Below are 25,241 nucleotides of genomic sequence, written 5' to 3' on the forward strand. Positions count from 1 at the left end.
GGAGGAGGGGCATAGTTAACCAAATTCAATCTATAATATTTTACTGAAGATATCTCAGACTTTATCCTACTTAATTCCCTCCTCGTTTATTTTTTATTATTATTATTTTTTACATTTTTGAAAGGCAAATGGGGTTAAGTGGCTTGCCCAAGGCCACAAAGCTAGGCAATTATTAAGTGCCTGAGACCGGATTTGATCCCAGGTACTCCTGACTCCAGGGCCAGTGCTTTATCCACTACGCCACCTAGCCCCCCCCTTATTTTGATGAAATTTCTTCAAATTTCTGAGTTGGCCCTTAAGTCTAAATAACAACTCCCTGATCACCTCCTTACTTCCCAGGGACCCTTTTAGATAAGCCCTATAATCACCATGATAATAGGTACATTTCCAAAGTTGCTGTACTTCCTTCTACTGCAAGTTTTTATACCAAAGTCTTTAGAAAGGTCTTCCTGGCTCCAAAAGTGATCAAACTAAATTTCTGATTTGGTGTCATTGGATCAACCCCAAGAATAGCTAATATACCTAGTGATGTTCCTTAAATTATTTTTCTTGCAAATGGCCATTTCCCCACTTTCCTTGCAAGTCCATACTAACTCACAATCAGTTTCCCTTAATAAATGACCCAGTTTGCGCATCTTTACAAAGGATCCAGGTACCATCATTAATCTCACATGAGTCTGAGGCCACCTTTCTCTAAATTGTACAATCCAGAATATATGCACCCTGCTTCTGGACATATTCAGACATATTCTACTCCCCAGGCCAATATCCTGGTCAGTCAGTTATAAACAATAGTCACCCTGAACTGACTCAGTCACATGTCACTGGTGTTTCTCTCCTCTGGATCAGAATCCTGTGCTACAGTGCACCTCTGATCAGGGACTAAGAATCTAGGTCAGACCCAGGGGTACTGCCACCCAATAATCTCTCTTTCTCTCTCAATGGAGAACATTTTCATTCTGCCTTCTCTTCTTCCTTTCCATAAGGAGAAGGGCATAAGTAGGGGTGTCACACTTACAGAGTCAAGGGAAAGTTACAGATAAACAATGTACACATAGGTGAGAGATGGTGGAGATGGAACTGGTTCAGTGTTTCTCCTCTCCTCTCTTCTCCTTCTCTTCTCTTCTCCCTTGGAGGCATCCAATGTCCTTCAGCATCCTCTGAATCTGTTCCAAAAAGTTCTCTCCAACTCAGGTGACTACTTGTCTTCTGGTAAAGAAACTGCTTAACATCTTAATTCAATTCAAAACACATGGCTTCCATCACAAAACAATGAGATTCTGGAGTTTATAATAATTTACATATTGCCTTACTGCCATATTGACACACATACTTCACTTTTAACACTTTTAACTTCCATTAGTATTTTACTATGTGAACAAACTCACAATGAGAATGATCACATTGACTCAAGGTTGTAACATATACATTCAACAGTCATCTTTGTTCTAAAAGTACCCAAAATCTGGTTTAAAATAAAACAATTTAGGGGTGCCTAGGTGGCACAGTGGATAAAGCACCGGCCCTGGAGTCAGGAGTACCTGGGTTCAAATCCAGTCTCAGACACTTAATAATTACTTTAGCTGTGTGGCCTTGGGCAAACCACTTAACCCCAATTGCCTTGCAAAAACCTAAAAAATAAAATAAAATAAAACCATTTTAACCTTTGTTCTCATTACAACTCAAACATCCTTAACCAAAATGATTTTTTTCCCAAATATTACCATATTTTTCTTTTCCTGGTATATTTATCTAACTCACATTTCTTTCCTTAAACTAGAATTTGAAACTGTAATTATCCTAAGAATTTCCCATTCTTCTCCTTACCTAAATATCCCCTCTACCACAAAAACTAAGGAAACTTAATTCCTATCTTAGCATGTAGCTGATAGCAGGTGTCAGAGCCAGACACCTAACCTGTCTCTGGCTAGTAGATCCAATTCACCTAAAACTTCTTTTTCTAATTTGCTTAGTGACTAACTATAAAGATCCAGGACATTAAAGAAAAATTCCTTTACAGATATAAGTATTGAATGTCAGTATACAGGCAGGTCACGTGGGTAAGTCAGATGTCTTAGGCCAGATTTATTCTTCCAGGTGAGAGATTATCCAAATGTCATTTTGGGGGAACCAAGTCAAAGGGGTTCAACCTCAGTCATACTGAGAAGCCGCCCTTTTGGCCGCCCATCCCTGTCACCTGACATCCTTGGCTTCCTTGACTCCAAGAACATAACATTTACCCAGTAGCATTTCTTTTTCTTGAGCATCCTGATATCTGACATAAGAGAAAAATCAATTAAAAGTCCTGTGATCTAAAATAGTTGTTTTACCTAGTTAAAACTTCCAGTGAATACAGTTCACTAAATTCAAATTATAATCTTAATGGAGTCCTAATAAATGAAACCCCTACCAAAAGCTCGGATTATCCTTCCTGGGTCTTTGCCTAAAACCAGGTATTCTAACTATGGCTGGCCCTGCAGGCCTATCTCCTAATTCTTACTAGAGACATCCCTTTATCTGAAATCATATCTACTCTATCTGTACATAAAGATGGTATATCAGATTCCCCTTGACTAGAGAAACCTCTTTCTAGTCTGTTGTATCTTACAACAAATAAATGCTGCCTTTGTCCAGGAGATTGCATAGAGAAATATCAAATTATCTTGTGTTTATCTTTCTAAATTATATAGTGCTTTTACTTCAAAGCAAACAACCACTGCTTTGGATATACATATATAGATCCAAAATATTCCCAATTCATATATATATATAGTTAGAAACTTATATACATACACTTGTTCACCTACTAGCCATCCTCAACATACAAATGGTTATTTTTGTTTTGGCAAGGCAATTGGGGTTAAGTGACTTGCCTAAGGTCACACAGCTAGACAATCACTAAGTATCTGAGGTCTGACCTGAACCCAGGTTTCCTGACTCCAGGGCCAGTGCTCTAACCACTGAACCACCTAGCTGCCCCATAACATACAAATTACTTTTTCAGAATTCTTTAAAACCATTAAAACATCGTAGGTAGCTTTAAATTTCCAACATGAGTTATTAATTTCATTTTAACAGAACAGCAATAAGTAACAGAGTAACACACAAATTACTAGATTGTACAAAGCAATCCCTCAATTATTACATTATTCATGAGCCCACAGATCTATCCCTGAAAGGATCATACTTTTTCATATTTTACTTATTGCCCTTCGAAGCAATCACATTAATCCAAGGCTTTAACAATACACTATTTAAACAACATATTCACAATAGATAGCTAAGTATTGCAAATATAATCTCCTTGCAGTTACAAAAAATATCACATAACTGATAAAAACATCTTATTCATCAATAAGTTACCTTACAATAAGGCCTACCATTGCAATTTGTTCAGAGTCCCCATCAGCTGTCTGCAGTAAGAAAGAAGTCCACATTCTTGACTTTAAAATTAAACAGACATTGTTAATATACATTAAACATTAAGATTCTAATTTAAACATCTCATTTCCTTTAGAACAAGAGCAAAATGAATATCCCATGTTTTTACACTTTTGTCTCTTTACCCAAATTCTCAGAATCCAATCTCATACATGACACATTTAAAACCCAATGTAATTACAATTCAATTAACTTCCAACAGTTTAGTTTGATAAAAACTTTAGAGTACCTTATACAGAGAATCCAGCACTCACATTCCAAAAGCTCTATCCAAAATAAAAATGCACTTGTTAGCATTATTAAACTTAACATTAAAACCAATTAGAGATTTTTTCCCAAAAGAAATCAGTAAAAATCCCTGATTACCTAGGTATTTCTTTTCTTAGTTAACCCAGTACCACTTTTCTTTAAACCAAAGGTGCTACAATAGTTTTAAAATCCCAAACTCCTTGCAAAAGTTACAATAATGTTAAAATAGTTTAATCCCAAACAAATTTAACAATCTAGGTTATTTAATTCCTTGCATTCTGTACAAACTTTGTCAGAATGTCACAACACTGGTATCCCTCTTTTAAAACCCTCTGAGTGCTTTCCAAAACTCTCTTCAGAAACTTTAGAAACAATGAGAATCATCACTCAGGACATGTGGCCAACAGATATTCATTAAATGTCATTTCCTTTCAATAAAGGAGTCTCTTAACCCCTGGATGATAGATATTTTTTTTTTCCAATCACATATCCCACCTGTGGAGGGATCTCTTTCCCTTTAAGGCTTCTCTCCTGTCTATCCCCTCTCCCTCCATGGGTGGGTGGGCTCTCAGGTGGACTTGGTCTAGGCTTCAAGTCTTAACAAGATGGTGGATGGGAATTGAGACCACCATGTGTTCAACCCATCACCCCTTCCCCCAACCCAGGGAGAAAGCATGGGATCTTTCCCAGATACTCGTAAGGATAAAAAATCTTTTCTCCTAAAACTTCTCAATCTTCCCCTTAAAGGTTCTTTCTTCTCTTAAACTCTTCTAAACTCTCCCCAAACCACAGCTTTTCTGTTTAAGAAACTCCCTCCCTTCCCTTAACTCTGCACAGCTACCACCAGCTCAGTGAGGGAGGGACTGAGTTCCACGTGTGTGTGTGTGGGGGGGGCACTGCACCACCACTTTCTTCTCCTCTTACAATGATGTGTAAGCCACTTTACAAAGTTCCCACAATCCATCTGTGGTATACAAAGTCAAACCTGCTCAAACCTTCTGTCTACAGACTTCAACCCACTTCCATACTTAATTCTTTTTCATTAGCTCCTCTTGACTTTAATTCATACTATTCTGAAATATAATCACATAGCTTATCCAGCTATAGAAACCACAGATATGATTCCATCACCAACTTTTAATAGTTAGCATTTCTTGATTATAACTGCTGAAACCCTGGAAAAGGCAGTCATCCAAAAATCCCTTAGCCTAATCAGAATATTCCCTCCCCCCCCCCCCCCCCCCCCCCCCCCCTTTCTTCAAATAGAGTAAAGCTGACTAACTTTTATAGATGGACAATCCTTGGAGGGGCAGTTGATCTTCTATTCTTTTTTTTTAGGTTTTTGCAAGGCAAACAGGGTGAAGTGGCTTGCCCAAGGCCACACGGCTAGGTAATTATTAAGTGTCTGAAACCGGATTTGAACCCAGGTACTCCTGACTCCAAGGCTGGTGCTTTATCTGCTATGCCACCTAACCGCCCCGATCTTCTATTCTTAAATCCTTACATGTTCCATAATTTTCTGTAATAACCAACATTACCAGAATCTAAACTGATAAACTCCTGAAGCTTTGTTACCGTATCATTCTGGGAAAAGATTAACTATTTACTTTCCTCAATACTGGCATATCTTGGTAACTACATTATATACTTTAGGATTAACCTGACTCTCTAGTATTTCTAAAAGTTATTTTCTAACAGCTCCTTTTTTTTAGGTTTTTGCAAGGCAAATGGGGTTCAGTGGCTTGCCCAAGGCCACACAGCTAGGTCATTATTAAGTGTCTGAGACCAGATTTGAACCCAGGTACTCCTGACTCCAAGGCCGGTGCTTTATCTGCTATGCCACCTAGCCACCCCATGATCCATTCCTTTTTAATCAAAATAAAAATCCCTTTTTTAAGTGCTCAAGAAACAACCTAGGAGTGAGGAGGGAGGGATCATATTATCTATTGTAACACAGGCAGAAAGCAGGCACAAGGAAAGAGCCAGGGAGAGTTAGATGAATACTGCCTAAAAATCCAAAACAAAATGAGGCTACCTAAGGAACTCTTTGGGAGAACTTGCCAACTCCTCTTTTCCTTGTTTAACAAATCACACAAGTAAATAGACATTCTAAACACATAAAGACAGACAAGGCACAAACAAAGATCACAAAAACACAACAGAATTTTCCAAACTGACAGTTTCAAAACATAGGCCAATGGCAAATTCCTGATGTCTCAGGAATGCAGAGAGGGGAGATTTCAGCCTCTCTTCTGACAGTCTCTCCCTCACTCAATCATTTTCTTCTTTTCCTTTATATTTTAGTCTTATTTAAGGCTTGCGACAGGGTCCTTCCCATTTTAAATATTGATAGAGACTTCTCAGGATGAAGTGCCCTTAGATCCAAGTCTCTTATGCCCAAATCAGAAGGGGTCGCCCCCAACCTTCAGTCACCCTAATGGACCCTCTGGGAATCTAGTACCCTCAGATTCCAAGGTCTAGGCTTACCCAAATGGACCCTCCAGGAATCTAGTGCCCTCAGATTCCCAGGTCTAGGCTTACCGTCTTTTGGGTCTCCATGCACAGAAGTTTAATGACTGTTCTTTGTCCTCACTGATGTCAGGTTCTTGCCGAGGATTTGATGTTTGCTTCCTACCGAGGCTGTCCGCTTCAGGTCATTTGCACAGAGGGGAAGCCAAGGCTTCCCAGAAAATGACAAACTGCCAGAATTTGTGGCAGCAGCACTGTTTTGCCAAGTTCTGAGAAGCTGAGGTCCTCAATGGGCATGCTATCCCGGCAATGAGCCCCCAAACTGTGTGGGACAAATGCCACTTAAATAAATTTCAGAGATCTCTCAAGGTATGAAGAGAAGGCTTTATTCATTTCTCAAGAAATGGGCCAAAATCAATTAGAGAGATTGAGGCAAAAGCAAAAGGCCCAAGAATCACATTTATCCTAACTCGATTCCTGTCCCCCACTGACCCACCCTCATTAATGAGGAATATGGTTTTACAATCTAGACCAGCAAGCTCATATAGGGAAAAGAGCATAAAATTCAAACCAAAACCAGATTATCTCTTTAGTCCCAGGAATTGAATAATTCTCTGGACATCAACAGATAAGGTGAGGTCAGTGGACTCTTCAACAATATACCAGAAATTTGCTTTGTCAAGGGAGGAGGGGCACATAGTTAACCAATTTCAATCTATGATATTTTACTGAAGAAATCTCAGACTTTATCCCACTTAGTTCCATATTGCTTTCAAGAAAGGTTGGATCCGTTCACAACTCTCCACCAACAATGCATCAATGTCCCAATCCTCCCACAACCTCTTCAACATGGATCGTTTCCTTTGGTACCTCATAGATATTTTAATTTGCATTTCTCTAATCAGTAATGATTTGGAGTATTTTTTTCATATGATTATACATAACTTTAATTTCTGTATTTGAAAACTGCCCATTCTTATCCTCTGACCATTTATCAATTGGGGAATGATGAAGTCAGTTTTGAAAGTACTAAAAGAAGCTGTTCCATTACTCTGTAGAGAATTCAGAGAAGTCAGACTTGATTGTAAGTCTTTCAAAAGTATCCCTCCTAGATTCTCTCCAACATGGCCAGAGGAAGCCAAAATATAGGAAAGAGTTCAGAGTGTACTTGGACTTTGGGTCCATTTGTAGTCTGCAGACAAATGAATACTTTGTCTTTAATTCCTTCTTAAAAGCTCTTTCTCAGGGTGGCTAAGTGGCACAGTGGATAGAGCACTGGCCCTGGAGTCAGGAGTACCTGAGTTCAAATCCTAACTCAGACACTTAATAATTATCTAGCCATGTGGCCTTGGGCAAACCACTTAACCCCATTGCATTGCAAAAACCTAAAAAAAAAGCAGCTCTTTCTCAGACTAGTTATCAGGGTTCAAAGGGGCCTGAGACATCTTCTAGTTCAGGAGTTCTTAACCGGGTCCAGGAACTTTTTTTTTTTTAACCTGTAACAAATTTTTTCATTTCACTTTTATTTGAACTCTAATGTCATACTTACTCTCGTGCCATGATCTTTTGTTTCTTTGGTTTCTTCTGGAATATCTTTTTCTTTTGAGCAACTTCCTCTTCTGATTTAGGAGCAATTTGTTTCTTTTCAGTAAGTATCATCTCAATATGGCACGGAGAACTTATGCATGGGTTGATTTGACGATGAGTCTTGTAAGTACAGGCTCATTTTGGGAGCCTTGTTAACCTGGATATACTCAATGACAAGAGACTCCACATATGGAGAAAGTGAGGCATGGAAAAAGGTAGGCTGTTTTGGAGTGATCCAATTGTAGACCCCAATTTGGAACTCAAGATTCCTAAATTCCAGTACTGTGCATTTACCATTAATCAAAAGTATTTCTAGCCATGATGGGAGAAATGGGTGTTTTGAAACCAGATGGAAAATCAGGGGAGCTTACCTGTCTCCCATCCTTCCTGTCTCCAATTCAGAATCAATCTCAGACGTTTGTCAGCTGTGTGACAGTGGGCAAGTCAGCTAACCTCTGAGGTAGCTTTTAGGACCGTCTTTTAAAGGACAGCTGCCTAAAAGCATTTGTGAAGGGAATTTCCACACTGGAAATGGTTCCCTACCTCAATGAAATCTCAGGTCTGCTTCCTCTTCCAGTCCAAAAAATGACATGTCATCTCTATAAGACTGAAAGACATCAATGGCTCACTACTTTTCAAGTATCCTTAATGCCAAACAGACCCCAAAATACTCTTCACGTTTCAGTAGATTTAATTTGGAATTGATTTAAATCCAGCCTGAACTCTTTCATTTAAGGTTTGAAACATGCTGCTAAATGATTCTGAGGATTCTAGAGAGGGAACTGTGTGCCTACCATCTCATCTTTCACTGCCTCTCTCCTGACCAACATTGTTACCCCTGTTATGATTAGAATAAAGTAAACTGAGGCACAAAGTTCTTCCCATGATCAATTTCTTAGTAAATCACTAATTTGCTAAAACATAGGATCTCAGCTTTCTCAACAAACCTAAGACCCCAGATGAGGAGGACAACTCTCTTTTATAGTTTTGGAGGAGTACAGAACAAAGAATAGGACTTCATAGGTGAGAAACAAGTTATGATTTGTTTCAAAGCTCAACATCTTAAGTGGCAAAATCAAAATGATTGGTTTCAGAGCTGAGGGGTGGGAGTCAATATGATTGGTTGGAAGTTAGAAATGAGGGGCTAGCAACAGCTCTCTCCTTCCCTCCTGAGAATCAGAAATATTTATTGTTTGAGTCCACCCATAAAGTTAGAGACAGTGGACCAGACTTCTTTGGATAACAAGTCAAACATCCTTGGAGGATAGCTTGAAGGTGTATCAGTCCACCCACATGCCTCAAGGACACCAGAAACAGATAGGAACCTGTTTCCATTACAGAATAGAAACATAAATGTACATTAAAAAGCAAAACACCCAAATCAATTAGAACCAAGCATCCACAGGATTGATTAAAAGAAGTACTGAATTTAATTTCTAAAATTAACTCATTATAGGCCAGCTGAGATCCTATACTAAGTTCAGACAAAAAAAAAACCCCTATGATTTTGGCAGTAACAGGACAAAAATCAATTAATTGTAAATAGGATCAATTTAAAAAGGGCACAGAGTCAATCTGATCATTTTACCCTTCCTTGATCTAAGGAATGCAGTTATCCTTTCCACATCATAGGGTTAGAAACACAGTACTCCTGAGATTAAGAAAAGCCACATAAATTTTTTTGGTCTCCCTTTGTATCACAGAAGAAGTTTGAATATTTCCTTTTTCTTTTTCGGGGTGTTTACAATATATTATTGTAAAATTTGAGTTAGATATTTGGTCATAGATGGTATCATCTGCAGCTTCTGTGACACTCCCCTCCTCCCAATCCCATTAAATTTCTTTTTTAGTTTGTTTTTTGTTTGTTTGTTTGTTTTTGATAAGGCAATGGTCAAGGTCACACAGCTAGGTAATTATTAAGTATCTGAGGCCAAATTTGAACTCAAGTCCTCCTGACTACAGGGCCAGTGCTCTATTCACTGTGTCACTTAGCTGCCCCCCCATTTAATTTCTTATGATCATCTATAATATATTTTAATCAGAGAAAGTGGAAGGGATGATTGTACTTTCTATTTTCTTCCTCAGCTGGCTGAGCACTATGGTGCTTGATCTCCTAGACTATTAGACTTGAGCTACTCTTCGTAGAATTCAATGCCAGAGACGTGCTAATAATTGTCCTAAGTCCCATTTGCCAAAGGACTTTCCTCCCCACCAACTTCCCCCTCCCCCTTCAGGTAGGTGATATTCAGATGATTATTTTCCTTTTAGAGGGAAGGAAACTAAGGTTTGAGCCCATAGTCACTAGCTTCATTTGAATACAGGTGTTGTGATATCACATCCTTTCTGCTGTTCTCAATGATTTGGCTTCACCAAGTAAATAGAAGAGAGACTTGATACCTTTCTGACACTGAGCTTCCCCAGTTGGTTGGATGGATGTGCAAGGAGAAGGGAGAGATGGTGTGATGAAATCTATTCTCCTTTCCTTCAGTTTTTACATTATTGCCTCTTCTTTGGGGTTCTCATAGTTAAATTAATGAACTCAATGAATCCCCAGAGCATTTGTTAGAAACTCCATTATATATATATATATATATATATATATATATATATATATATATATTAGATTTAGATTTAGAGCTAGAAAGGATCTTAGAGGCCATCTAATTCAACCCCCTGGTTTGACAGAGGAGGAAACTGAAGCCCAGGGAGGGGAAAGGACTTTTCCAAGGTCACATATAGGATCCTAGAATGAGAAGGGTTATCAGAGGCTGTCTGGTCCAACTCCTTCATTTTATAGAGGGGGGAAATTGAGTCCCAGGGAGGGGAAGAGATTTGCCCAAGGTCACATATAGGATCCTAGAAATATAAGGGATGTCAGAGGCCCGCTAGTCTAACCCCTTCACTTGACAGAGGAGGAAACTGAGGCTTTGCCTGAAGTGATTTTGCTCTAGGTCAAGCAAGTATGTGACCAGGAAGGATGTGAATCCATGTTCCTCTGACTCCAAACGCAATCCTTTTTTTTTTTTTTTTTTTTTTTTTTACTGTACCATATCTCTTCAATAGCAAAGATACAGTGTGGAAAAAAGCCCTGATTTTCAGACCTAGAATTTAAACCTGGCCTCCAGCTTTTCTTGATTGTGTGACACTTTGGGGAAATCCCTTACCCTCTCTACCTTTTGTTTTCTCTTTTTATTCCTCACCTCTTACAAGATGGTTTTGTCATTTGTTGTTACATGGACTAAATGGATGGGAAACAAAGTGTTTTGACCAAGTTACCTTGAGAAAGTCACTTCCCCTCTATTCATTCAACAATAATATATTGTTTAGTCAAAAAACATTAAGAAGGCATCTACTATGTGCCAGATCCTATGCTAAGCACAGATACAAAGAAAGGCAAAAACAGTCTCTGCTATCTAGAAGTTCTTAGTCCAGTAGGGGAGATGATGTGAAAATAACTTAGGTATAGACAAGATACATGTGGAGTAGATGTCAGGAAATCTCAGAGAGAGGGTAGTAGCCTCGGGGGGGCTAGAGAAAGGCCTGAATCTGAAAGAAAGTCAGAGAAACGAGGAGGGAGAGAGGAGGAGACAGTTTCCAGGAAGGGGGTCAGACAGTGCAAAGGCATGGAGATGAGACATCAAGTGATCAGCTCTAGAAACTGTCAGTTATTCAGTGTAACTAAATTGTAGAGTGACTGGAGGGGATTAATGTGTCAGAAGACTAGAAAGGTAGAATGGGTCCAAGTTGTAAAGGATTTAAAATGCCAAACAGAAGATGCTTACCATTCGATCAGAGAGGTGATAGGGAGTCCCTGAAATTTATTGAGTATAAAAGTGACATGGTCAGACCAATACTCTGGAAAATTACTTTGGCAGCTGAATGGAAGTTGCATTGGAATCAGGCAAAAACTGAGGCAGAGACACCGATTAGACGCCTTTCACAGAGGTCCATTTGAGAGACAATGAGAGAATGAACTAGTGATGTGTGGTGGGTCCGTAACTAGGGAGGCAAGGATTGTATTGAATCAAGATTTGCATGTTTGAGTCTAATAAAGGTACACATGCATGCCCTCTGCAGGGAGGCAGAGGTACTGACTGCCTCTCCCATGCCTCCTCTGACCCCATGTCTCTGAATGGACTGAGGTGGAAGGGGTGGGGAGGTGAAGAGAGGTGGCCTTGTCTGAGAGATGTTGGAAAGGTGGAAACAGCAGGCTTGACAGCAGATTGAATGTGTAGGGTGAGGATGAGAAAGGAGCCAGGATGACAACTTGGTTGAGAAAGGCGAAGACAGGGGAAAAGGTGATATGCAAGGAACCTTGGCGGGAGAGAGGAGTTTAACAACCATTAAGATAAATTCTGTTTGGGCTTTGTTGAGCTTGAGATACTTGAGGGGCATCCTCTTTCAGACATCCAAGAGGCATGAGATGATGTGGCACCATAACTCTAGAGAGAGGCCAGTGCTAACTGAATAGCCCTGGGAGCTTCTGAAATAGAGATTATGATTAAACCCAAGGAAGTTGATGAAATCAACAGGCAAGATACTGAAAAGAGAAGAGATAAGACAGACTTTGGGGGGATTCCCATGCTTAGTGGACATGACTCAGAAGAAGATATTGTGAGAAGGAATAGTTAGACAGGTGGTAAGAGAACTAGGAATCAATGAATTTAAAAATTTTTATTAAATGCCAACTGTATTCCAAGAAAGAGAGAACAGCGTCATGAAAGGAGCCTATCCTAGAAGGAGCTTATCCACAATGTCATAGGCTTTAGAGATGTTAATGAGAATTGAGAAAAGGTCATTTGCTTTGTAAATCAGGAAGGCCCTGGTAACTTTGGAGAGGGAAATTGATTATGTGTGTCAGGCAATGGAGACAGAAAGAGCAAAAATAATGAATTTTCCCCTTAATTCTTTAAGGAGTTTATGTGGTCAGTTTCTCTAACTGTAAAACAGGTCAATTCCTAGTCTGCTCTGAGTTCCTGAGGTCTCAGTGAGCTGGTGGATGGAAATTATCCTTTACTGAAATGAAGATTTCCAACATTGCCCTTGATGTCCTTGGGAATCTCCAATTATCCCAAGGGGAATTGATTTTTGAACCCAAATGGATTTGAATTCATGCCATAGGACAGTTACAGGAAGGAGGAAGGTGGTATGTTGAGAGTCACAGGGACACTAAGTTTTAGAACCACTACACAGTACAACATTCCTCACTGATGGAACTAATATGTCTACATCCATCCTTGGTTCTCAGAAAAGGGGACTAACAAGGAAAAGGGGCAAAAGGCAATTTCTTGAATTTCTTTCAGGTTGAAGATAATGGATTTAAACACCTCATCTTCGAATACAACACAACAATCTGTCCATATAACAGAAGATGCTATTTTGACGGCAGTCAAAACATTGGAAGGTAGTGATCCTGGAGGGGCAGACCATGCAATAAACATTTATTGAGAGAGCAAAGCACTGACAGAGGGATTCTTACTTAGCCCCCTTTTTGGCTCCACTGTACTAGTTAACTGGCTCTTGGTTTGCTTTCACATTTAGATACTCCAGTGAAAAATATAAACTGGGCATCATGTGAAGACTTCACAGTGGACTTAGGCCGAGAGCAGATTGAAGAATACATCTCAGTAAGTTCGGAGGGGCAAGTTGCATTTATTGACTACTTTCTATGTGCTGGGGATAGGAAGAAATGCAAAAACCCAGACCCTGTCCTCAGGGAGTTCATAAACTCATGGGGAAGACAACATATCAATAGCTCTATACAACAAGAGATAGCTAGTATAAAGGGAAAAGGAATCTATCTCCAAGGGAAGGTTCTAGCAGTGCAGCAGTGGAGGAAAGGAAGGATTAGAAAGTGGAAAAAGCCTCTTGCAGAAGAGATCTGAAGGAGGCCATGGAAGACACAAGGCAGTCCAGGCATGGGTATAAACCAGAGCAAAGCATGGAGTTCTGGGGTTCTGGCCTTTTAGCTTATCTTGGGTAGCAGAAGGCTAGGGGAATGGTTTTCAACCCACAACTAAGAAAGTTGACCTCTAAGAGGTGAGATTGGAAACTTATGTCTCAGCTGTAAATAGTGTCTCCTCTTGCTGTCTTTATCATAGAACCCAGAGCTTTCCCAATGGAAGGAATCTTAGAGGTGATGTTACATATTGCAGATGAAAACCTGAGTTCTGGAGAGGTCATGCAACTAGTGAATGACAGAGCTGAGACTAGAACCCAGTCTTCGGCTTCCAAATCTCTGCTCATTCCACTCTTCCTTATGCTGCCAGTTTGACTGGCCAATTGATACTGAAACTGTAAACTGGAGATGACATTTCCAAGTACAAAATCATGATTTTTGTGGCCATGAAGAGTCTCTGCCTCTTGAAAAAGAGGGCAAAAAGATGTGGATAAAACCTGTTGTTTTGCTTGACTTGGTTCAAATGGAAGCATTGGGTAGACTGGGGTTCCAAAGTCTCAGTGGTGCCATTGGCTAGCTGTGCAAAGACAAAACTTTTCCTGTTTCTGACCTTGGTTCCTTTGTAAAATTTGGGGACTGAATGAAATGGCATCTAAATTTCCTTCTTCTGACAGTCCAATTTAGCAAATGATTATTAGATGGCTACTATGTGATGGGCTCTCTGCCTGATGAAAAACAATTATATTCCTGCCTTCAAGGAGATTATCATGTATTCTCTGATTTCTGAAACTGTAATACAATGGAAAAAGCACTAGACTTGGAGTCAGGAGAAACCTGGATTCATACCTTGGTTCTAAAACTGCCTTTGTGACCTTGAATAAGTCATTTTACATCTTGGAAAATCAGTTTCCTCATTTGTAAAATTCAGTTAATGATCTCTGCACAATCTACCTCCTAGTCTGATTGTGGGGAAATGTGACCTATTTGTGGTCTTTCTTCCAGAATTCCTCCTTCTTGTAATTGGTAAAGTGAATTAGAATCCATTCTCCCTGTGGCATTTGTTTCTTAGAGGAAACATTATTGGGGAAGTCTGTTGAAGTGGAGGCAAGAAAACTCTAGAAGAAATCACATCAGGATGTATCCTGACTGGTAGAGAGGGCTTTTGGCCTATAGTGGGTAAAAGGCCCAATGGAAGACTAGATTGATTATTGGATAAACTTCTTGAATAGAGAGGGGCCATTGAGCCAAGGCTTCCTTGTCCCTATTCTCCTTGGGGTATAAGATATGACCTCCAGTGGATCCACTTTCAGTCAGTGGGTATATTGAAGGATCTTTGAAGAGTCCAAGTACCAAGCATCTCATTGTCTTTCCCCTGTTAATGGAAACTCCTGGGGTTGGTCCCAGTTTTGGCTGGAAACAATGCTTAAAAAACCTTCGCTTGACACTGCTGTCTCTTAAACTAGCCTCATGGATCACCCCTCCCTTTCACATCTGAGAGTCTCCAAAGGCTTTCCTCTCCTCTTTCACTCATATCTCAATCTTTTGCAATGTGGTTTTTAACCTCACACTTTGACTGGAACTTCTGCTTTCAAGGTGACCTCTTGTCTCTGAACTGCAAAAGCCTTTGTTTTTTTCTCAGTCTGCTTTCTGTTTGACCTTCTGGCATTTTTGACCCTATTGAACCTCTTTAATGGTCTTTCTTGACTTTTGAGATCTTTTTAGTTGTGGCATGAGCATTCCTTCTCTGGTTTGATTATCTCTCATCTGCCTACTGAAGATGAACAGTTCCAAGACTCTCTCCTCCTCTCCTTCTCTTCTCTTCCTCAACGATATCATTCCTTGTCATGGATTCATTGATCATTTCTATACACATGATTCCCATATCCCCACCAGCAGCTGTCTTTTAGACAGCTTGAACTAGATAATTCACAAACATCGCAAGTTTAACATAGCCCAAAACAGAACTCACTATATTTTCTTTTTTTTCTTTTTGCAAGGCAAGGGGGTTAAGTGGCTTGCCCAAGGTCACACAACTAGGTAATTATTAAGTGTCTGAGGTTGGATTTGAACTCAGGTCCCCCTAACTCCAGGGCTGGTACTCTATCCACTGTGCCACCTCGCTGTCCCTATATTTTCTTCTAAATCTATTCTGCCTAACTTCTGTCAATTGTACCACTATCCTTCTAAGGGGAGAAGTCTTGGAATGACCCTCAGTTCTTGCCCTCTTCTTAAACCTAAATTGAATCTGTTGCTAAGGCTTGGTATTTATATTACAGCAATATCTCTGCCCTTCTCTCCTCTCTGCTCACCAGCTTCTTCCCTGGTCCTGAGCTTCAGCGAGAATCTCCTTCGGCCTATTCTGGTTAGCAGGTAGCATATTTTTCCAGGAATCAGGACTACTTTCCCCCCCTGCCCCTGCCCCTCTCCACTTTCACTTCCCCTTTGTGTCTTGTCTCCCTCCATTAGAATGTGAGCTCCTTGAAGTCAGGCACTGTCTATTTGTGTTCCCAGCACTTTGCCTGGCACTCAGCAAGTGGTAATTAAATGCTCGCTCTGTTACCAAAATGCTGGTCATCAAACACCAATCCTATCATCCCCTCCTCTACGCAGAAATCTACCTTTCTAGGATGGAATAAGAATATTCTTCATTTAAAGGAAACAACTAAAGGCATCCTTTGACAGAGACCCTAAGTCTCTATCCAGGGCAGCCAGGTGGCACAGTGGATAGAACACTGGACTCGGAGTCAAGAGGACTGGAGCTCGAATCTGGACTCAGACACTTACTAGCCCTGTGACCATGAGCGAGTCACTTCACCCTGATTGCCTCCCATCCATGTCATCTCTAATTGACCTGATTCATATCTGGTGGCTCTGGAGGAGAAAGTGAGGCTGGTGACTTAGCACAGCAGCTTCTCACTCAAGTACAATTCATGTTCTTGTCATGACATCACTTCCCTCATGTGGTCTTCTTTGAGACTGAGAAACATCATTACCATCAAGGCTGTATTCCACTTTAGTAGACTGTCTTTGATGGGCATTCTTTGACCAATGAACGTTTTATCTCTTTACGTGATTAGGTAAGTGCTTGGACAATATATAGACTGTCTGGGCTTGGGTGCCAAATCTTTCCAGAGTGGTAGAATCTGGATAACCTTGTGTTTCCCTTGCATAACCTTTGAGAAGCCAAACATACCTCTACACTCTAATGAGTCACTGGAGGAACAGTTAATACGGCATCAATCTTTTTTTGTGGACCACATTCCGTAACTTTTTTCATCTAGGGAATTTGCCCTTTCAAATCCAGTGGGCAATTATTTGGCAACTTAATAGTCTTAGAGAGGTACTCAGAGTGGCAAGGGTAAAAAGACTTTCCCAAGATCACACAGTCAGCCTATGACATAGGTGGAACTTGAATTCAGTTTCTTGACTCCATAGCCTCTATTTACTGTACTAAGCTACCTCTAATAATTTTAAGTATTTATTCCTAAATATTAGTTTATATTTCAATGGCAATTTCTTCCCCAATATTACTATCTCCCATTCTACAGAAAAGTGAGCCAATTCTCTGAAAGAGAAAGTGATCTGCCAGCGCCATATAGCTAGGAACTATCCAGGCCAACTCTCCTGACTTCAAGGAAGGGCACAGCCCTTGGAAATGAAAGATTACCAGTACTCTTTACTGGTGGACCTTGCTTTAAGAAATCTAGGCCCAGGAGAACCCCTACTTATGAACTCAATAAAGTAGGGGCAAACCACAAAAAGAGCCTCTGCTTTATGAAAGGATTCACCACAGTGAAATCTTCAAAGAGTAATCCAGAGCTGGAAGGGACCCCAGTGGATGTTTAGTCAAACCCCCTAATTTCTTCTCCAAAGGAGGAAACTGAGACCTCGAGATATGAAGGAAGTTGTTAAAGGTCACACGTAGAATCTTATGTCTACCCCAGAGCCCATCTAGTTCCAACCCCATCACTTTGCAGAGGGAGAAACTGAGTCTCAGAGAAGTGGACTTATTTGCCCACACAAGATTACAGATCTACAACTAGAAAGGGCCTTATAGGCCCATTAGTCTAAACCCCTCTTTTTAAAGAGAGGGAAACTGAGACCCAGGGAGGTGATTTGTCCGAGGTCATAGAGGTAGAAAGTGGTAGAGTCAGCATTGAATTCAGGTTCCCCAAACTACAAGTTCATTATTAAAAATTCAGTTTTCTTTTACACTGTGCAATGCTTTTTCTCAGAAGTCTCAAATTTCCTCATTAAAAGGAAGCTAGGAGGAGGTTGTTATCAGACTAGGGGATGAGCAGCTGCATGCTGCCCTTTCCCTCTGTTCGGTGGCAGAGCTGTCATCAAAGGATGACTCTGTCTTCCTCTTCCTCTCTTTTCTGATCCTCTCTCTCTCTCTCTCTCTCTCTCTCTGTGTGTGTGTGTGTGTGTGTGTGTGTGTGTCTCTTTCTTGATCTCTCTTCCCCTCCCCGTTTCTGTGTTTTTGTTTCTCTGTATCTGTTTCTCTCTCTTTCCTGCTACCCTCTTTATCTCTCTATCTCTTTCTGCTTCTGACTTTCCCTCCTTCTCGATCTCTTTCTTGCCACCTCTGTCTCTACCCCCCCTCTCCCTCTGTTTCTCTGTCTGTCTCTCTCTGTATTTCTGTCTCTCTCTCTCCCCCACCTCACTCCCCATTTTGTGTTGAGCAGACATGGGAATTTCATGATAATTGGCTCCACTGGTGTGACTACATGGCCAAGGAGGAACTGGAATTCAGTGTATGCCATCATTACCGAGTGCGCTGGAGCACCCCCACAGCTCGCAAGCCCATGCCCCGGGCTACTGCCTGTATGTACTTTTTCATTGAGGTCTCCAAGATCAAACCCAAAGTAAGTGTTTCCCCTTTTGGTCACTGATTCCTTCCTGAAACAGAACTGGGGAAAGTACTCCTCCCCCACCCCAATGATCTTGCTATATCCTGGGAAAATTCTAGGTTGGTTATTGACTCTAAGGTTCTTACTGTATGACTTTATGGGTCCTGGAATGAGAGATGGGAGATCAGAGCTGGAGCCCCTGCACAAAGCTTTGTGGCCCTGGTAAGTCATTTCCCTGATCTGAGCCTTGATATTCTCTGTTCAAAGAGATCACACTCAATGGCCTCTGAGGGCTCTTCCATCTGTAGACCTAAAATTCTACACATGACCTTAGGCCAGTCCCTTCCTCTTTATATGTCACAGTGTGCTCCTTGCAAAAAAGGGGAAGGGGAGGATTTAAAGTCAATGATCTCTAGTTTTGCTTCTAGTGCCAAATCTATGATCCTATACTACAAGAGCCTGGGAATTAGAAACAGGGGGACTGACTTAAATTCCCTATTCAGATCTTGACTCCCTTGATGATTCTGGTCAAGTCACCTGACTCCTCGGAGCCTCAGCTTCCTCTCCTCTAAAATGGAGATAATTATAATCACACTCATTGCCTCTCAAGGGGCTATGGGAAGGAAAGTGCTTTGCAAATCTTAACGGAAGGTATAGACATAAGAATTCATGGTGTATATGTATACATATGTGGGTCTCAAATAGAAATTTACATAAAGTGCTGTGTATCAAAATGTTAGCTGTGAGAATTGTTGCCATTAATTACTAAATGAGATTTTTCTTTGAGACTGGAACTGTGATTTCACTGGTGACTATCTAATAGTTTAAATTTAAATATATGACCACTTTTGAGAATTCCTTATTCAGCCTAGTCAGGACCTAACTGCTTAGTGTTAGGGAGATAGTTGCAGACCAGAGAGGCTAAGTGATTTGCTTGGACTCATACAGCATCAGAGGTGGATAAGACTGGCCCCCAAGTGTTCTTAGCTTTGAGGAAGCCTCTTCATCCTCTTTGCCAAGGTAGAAAAGCTCTGTAAATATGAAACATGATAGAAACATCAGGTAATTATTATTGTTGTTAGCATTATTATTTTGGCAAAGATCAAACAGAGGCATCCTCATCAATCACCCTTTATATTCTCATGCCTCCCCCCTCCCAGGGGAAGCTTAACCAGTCCTGTCATTGGGCCTTGCATAGCCTGAACACATTCCCCATTCCAGTGACAGCCTTACTCCTAGGCTTAGATGACCAAGGTTAGTGAAGCTGAGCAGAGCCTAGTAATCAGCGAATGAAAAAGATTCCAAAAGAAAAACTTCCAGGAATATTTTAGCCAAATTCCCAAACTCCCAAATCAAAGAGAAAATTCTAAAATGAATGAAAAAAATCCTCTTAAATGCTTGCTGTTTGACCAAGCTCTATCTCAGTTGTCAGGTGCTAGAGATACAACTCCCAAAGTGAGATATCTCTGCCCTGAGTGGTAGCTAAGGAAAGGAATTGTTTTTTCTGGGGAGCCATAGGGATGGTCAGTTGAGCTATAAGGCAATCAATTGTCTTCTTTTCCAAAAACAATGGCACTGTCAGTTTGGGAGGTGAATTCAGCAGTGTGCAAATTTATAAGGAGGGATGAAGGAGAGAAGCTTTGAGAAACGTATTGAACCCAATTAAAAAAAATTTCTAAAATTTTATTTTCACTTATATCTTTTGTTTTTACAATACCACCTTTCCCCATCTACCCAGTGAACCAGGCCTCTTTTTTTTTTTTTTTAACAAAAAATAACAAAGAGAAACAAAAGCAGTTGAGCAAAGCTGACTAATACATCAGCCATTTCTGGCAGTGTATGTACTATTCCACCCCTGTAGTCACTTACCTCTGCAGAGAAGGGAAGGAAGTATGTACTCTGGCCTCTTCTCATCAATTCATCAATTCATATAAGTCTTTCTATATATCTCAGAAGTCTTCATATCCATTTCTGATAGTTACATTTAAAAATAATTAGGTGCCCACTATGTGGTGCCCTCCAGAAGCTTACATTCCCCCAGGGAATGTGTAACCAAATTAAGTCCATCTAGGTTCTCTCCTAGCTCTCCCAATAATTTTTCACCAACCCCAGGTTTCAGTCCTGGCTCTGACACTTGACCAGTTCTGTGAACATGGGCAATTTATTTGATCTCTTACTTTCCTCAAGTATGAAATGAGATTAAGAACACTTGCAAAAGGAGTAACTAGGTGGCTCAGTGGATAGAGCACCAACCCTGGAGTCAGGAGGACCTAAGTTCAAATCCAAGCTCAGATATAATAATTACCAAGCTGTGTGACCTTGGGCAAGTCACTTAACCTTGCAAAAATCAAAAAACCTAATTAAATAAAAAGGAACATTTGCAGGTCTATCAAGGAATTTTGTCTTCCAGTTATGTCTGACTTTTTGTTTCTCCACTTGGGGTCTTATTTGGCAAAGATACTGGAATGCTTTGCATTTCCTTCTCTATCTCATTTTATAGATGAGGAAACTGAGGCAAACATGGTTAAGTGACTTGCCCAGGGTCATACAGCTAGTATTTGATTTGAACTCAGGAAGAGAACTTTTCTCAGTTCCAAACCCAGTACTTTAGCCATTGGTCTACCCAGCTCCGTGTTATGAGGAAAGGGGGGGGGTCTCTAAACTTCAAAATTACATAGAAATGGCTAATTTCTTCTTTCTGTCACAGAATTCACCAGTCAAAGTAGTTTATGTCCTGGAGGGCAACAGATATGTTCACAGGTAAGGTGTGTTTGGAGACTCCATAAAAATAGGGGTGGGGGCAGAGGATCAGAGAATGGGAGGAGGAAGGGGAAGAGAGAGGGGCTTACTCTTCCTGGCTGGGGTATAGTAAAAAATTCCAGCTGGGAGGGCTTACTCACTGATTATAATCATGCATTTGGTTGAAATGCTTCCAACCTCTAAGAACTTTCCCAATAGGCTAACTCATTGATCTTTGTAGCACAAAGAAGAGTTTGGGTAACTCACAATCTTGAAAGATTTTATTTTTTTTATTTTTAAATTATTTATTTATTTATTTAAGTCACTGGGGTTAAGTGACTTGACCAAGGTCACACAACTTGGCAATTATTAAATGCCTGAGGTCAGATTTGAACTCAGGTCTTCCTTACTCCAGGGCCAGTTCTCTATCCACTGCACCACCTAGCTGACCCAAGATTTTATTTTTTACTAAAATGTGAAAAATTAATTTGAAATTCTCTTTAGTAACTTCTTTTAAATGAATACACCAGGTGGTACAGTGGATACAGTGTGGGTCATGAGGTTAGCAAAGATCTGAGTTTAAATCCTGCCTTAGACACGTACTATCTTCTAACCCTGGACCTGTTTCCTCACTTGTTAAAAAACTGAGGAAGTTGGAATTGATGTATTCTAAAATGGCCATTCCAGATCTATAGCTATTTTGATCCAATTTTTTTATCATTTCTTTTTGTCTTTCATAGTCATTTCTCATCCAGCCATCCCTTAACTTGGACCCTCCCTTGTGGCAAAAGAAAGCATTTGACAAAATACAGAAACCTTGTCAAACAATGTAGACAATAGTCTGTCACCGTGGTCTCTCACTTCTCAGTTTAATTATCTCACCACGGGAACCTTCATTAGTTTTTCCATTCTGTACTCCTGATGATTTTTTTTATTGACATTATTTTCATTGCAGTTGTTTCCTTGGTTCTATTTATTTCACTCTGCATCAGTTCACACATATATCATCGCATATCTCTGAATTCCTTACACTTAATATACCCAGAATATTCCATTCCATTTATTTATGCTAGTTCTTTGTTTATTTCTCACTTGGGCACTAAATTTGTTTCTAGTTCTTTGTTACCACAAAGAGCAATAGAATGAATATTTTGGTCTATATTGATCCTTTGTTTCTCTCTTCAACTTCATTGGGATAATCCCACTTGTGGGATTGCTATCTGAAAGGATGTGAGAAAGGTTAGTCATTTATCTTGTATGATTCCAAACTGAAATCCTGACTAGAACTACTCTGTAGGTCTATCAGGAGTGCATCAGTAAATCCATCCATAGTTACTCTAATTTTGACTGTTTTTGCCTGGCTAAGAGCTCGCTCTCTCTCTCTCTCTCTCTCTCTCTCTCTCTCTCTCTCTCTCTCTCTCTCTCCCCCTCCCTCTTCTCTGCCCCCCTCCCCAGACCAGGAAAATCTCGCTTCCAAGAAAAGTGGCTGAAGGACATCATTGAAAGCAAGATAATCCTAATGGACAAAATTGACTTCTAATTCAATGATCCACTGTTGGTTCAGGGTTTTCAGGACTGGATTTCTGGTCCATGTACACTAATACAGCATTAAAAATTCAACCATAGGGTTGATTTTGGGAAATAAAGTTGTCAGGATACTTAGAATCGAGCTGCCTGGAAATGCATTCTCTACATTTAAACGAACTCATAAATATACCAGACTGTTGTTTTCTATTTCTCCAGACCATCTTCTTTATTAGTTTACATGCCCCCAGTTAGGGTTCGCTAGATGGCACAGTGGGTAGAGTGTGGGGCATGGAGTTGGGAGGACCCGAGTTCAAATATGGCCTTGGATACTTACTGTGTGACCCTGGGAAAGTCATTTAACTGTCTTCCTCAGTTTCCTCATCTGTAAAAGGAGCTGAAAGTTAGGACATCCAGCTAGAGATGCAAGGCCAGAAAAGAGGTTAGGATTGAACAAGTTGACCTGGAAGTCATAAGCATAGAGAAGAAAATTTATATAATGTGAGCAGATGAAAACATCAAGCAAAAAGAGGGTCCAGGAGGAACCTTGTGGAGCATCTATGGTGAGCAGGCATGGCATTAGAATCCAGCAAAAGAAAGAGTGATCAGGTAAGTTGGGAAATCAGAGAACGATGTCTCAAAAACCTGGAGGGAAGACAGGATCATGGTTCCAGAAGAGTTATTAACAGTATCAAGGACTGTGGAGAGATCAAGAATGATGGACTGAGACAGTCATAGAATTTGCCAATCAAAATCATTGGGAGGGAGATGTTTTGTTAAATGACAGAAGCCAGACTATAAAGGTAAGAGAGCAGAGGAAGGGAATGCCACCTATTGCAGATGGTCTTTTTTTTCTCAAGGAGTTTGCCCAGAAAAAGGAAATATAGGACCAGAGGTAGCAGAGCTGGATAGATCACAAGGACCTTTTGGAAGATAAGGGAAACTTGGCTGTGTTTGTAAGTGGTGGGGAAACGGAGTAAATTACAGATTAGTTAAGAGAGTGGACATGAGAAAGGGATGTGTGTTGAAGACAATGGAATGGGATGGTAGAAGAAAAATGAGATGCTGTGTGTAAAGTACCTTACAATCTTAAAATCCTAGATAAATATCTGACATTGATATCAAATCTTCTTAGTCAAAACCGACATCCCTATAACTGCTTGTTCAGCAGCTTCTTTGTATCTTCTCCTCTGAAGCAACAAAACAAAACAAAAACAGAAACAAAACAAACAAAAAAACAGAGCCTCCCAGAACTTAGATCTTAGAACTTTAAGATTCTTGTAGTTAGTTAGATCAGGGTTTGACTACATCCATGCTTAATCCAATAAACCAAAAACACAAACACAAACAAAAAAAACCCAAAGACAAAAAAAAAAAATCACCCTTCCTATGGTTTTGGGTCTTCTCTTCATCCTGATTTCCCTTCAGCTTTTCAACCTGTCCCCTTTCCCTCCAACACAGCTGACTTAAGTGATTGTTTTTTTAAAAAAAATATTGTATTTTTCCCAATTACATGTAAAAACAATTTAAACATTAATTTTTAAAATATCGATTTCCAAATTTTCTCCCTTTTCCTGCCCCTCCCCATAGAGAAGGCAAGCAATTTGATATGTTATCCATATGCAGCCATGTAAAACAATTCCATATTAGACATAATGTAAAAGAAAATGCAGACCAAAGAATTGAAACTTGAGGGGATGTCCTGGGGGAATGGCTGAACAAAGTGTGGTATATGTATGTGATAGAACACTGTTGTTCTATAAGAAATCACAAGGGACAGGATTTCAGAAAAGCCTGGAAAGATCTGCATGAACTGATGCTGAGTGAGATGAGCGGAACAAGAAGAACATTATGGACACTAACAATGACTTAGGGTGATGATCAACCATGATCATGGATTTGTTCATTTGAGCAGTACAGTAATCAGAGACAACTTTAGGGGATTTGTGATGGAGAATACCATCTGGATCCAGAGAAGGAACTGCGGTGTTTAAATGAAAACCGAACTTTATTAACTTTAATTTTTGTTAAAGTTGTCTTATGTAATCTGTAATTTTGCTGTCTCTGTTTCCTTTCTTCCTTTTGGATCGGATTCTTCTCTCACAACAAGTTCAGTTTCAGTCCATGCTTCTCATGGACGCAAATGTTAAAACTAAGATTGCCTTCTTTTAAGGGGATGGGGAGGGAAGAGAGGGAGGGAGAAAAATTGTAAAACCCAAAACCTCACCAAAAAATGATTGATAGAAACTACCATCATATGTGATTGGAAAACAAAATATTTATATAATAAAAAAGATTAAAAAGTATATATAGACCCAAGACAAATAAACAAAAAAATAAAGTTTTAAAAATGATGCTACAGGAGGCCGAGGAGCTGCTGCGGCGGGGCCGGGGCGGCCGAGCCCGTGAGCCGGGGGCGGGGCGGGGCGGGCGCGGGGGAGGGCGGGGATGCCCAGCCTGCACCCGGCCGCGTCCCCGGC

The 25,241-nt window shown here is 40.3% G+C and overlaps 1 protein-coding gene across 2 annotated transcripts in view; it reads left to right on the forward strand.

Annotated features, from left to right (window-relative positions):
* Window positions 1-23,694, forward strand: part of AKAP14 (A-kinase anchoring protein 14) — a 33,242-nt gene extending 9,548 nt beyond the window's left edge. The window contains exons 2-7 of one of the 2 annotated variants that reach the window (XM_074205170.1): window positions 9,832-9,980; window positions 13,050-13,150; window positions 13,288-13,373; window positions 18,334-18,513; window positions 21,206-21,258; window positions 22,693-23,694. In XM_074205170.1, coding sequence (XP_074061271.1) covers window positions 13,060-13,150; window positions 13,288-13,373; window positions 18,334-18,513; window positions 21,206-21,258; window positions 22,693-22,777 — 495 coding nt within the window. In that variant the 5' untranslated portion in view covers window positions 9,832-9,980; window positions 13,050-13,059 and the 3' untranslated portion in view covers window positions 22,778-23,694. The remainder of the gene's footprint in view (window positions 1-9,831; window positions 9,981-13,049; window positions 13,151-13,287; window positions 13,374-18,333; window positions 18,514-21,205; window positions 21,259-22,692) is intronic. The other variant, XM_074205171.1, reaches the window with a different exon arrangement.
* Window positions 23,695-25,241: the final 1,547 nt, after the last annotated feature.

Source organism: Macrotis lagotis, chromosome X, assembly GCF_037893015.1.
Source record: "Macrotis lagotis isolate mMagLag1 chromosome X, bilby.v1.9.chrom.fasta, whole genome shotgun sequence".
Classification (NCBI taxonomy): Eukaryota; Metazoa; Chordata; class Mammalia; order Peramelemorphia; family Peramelidae; genus Macrotis; species Macrotis lagotis.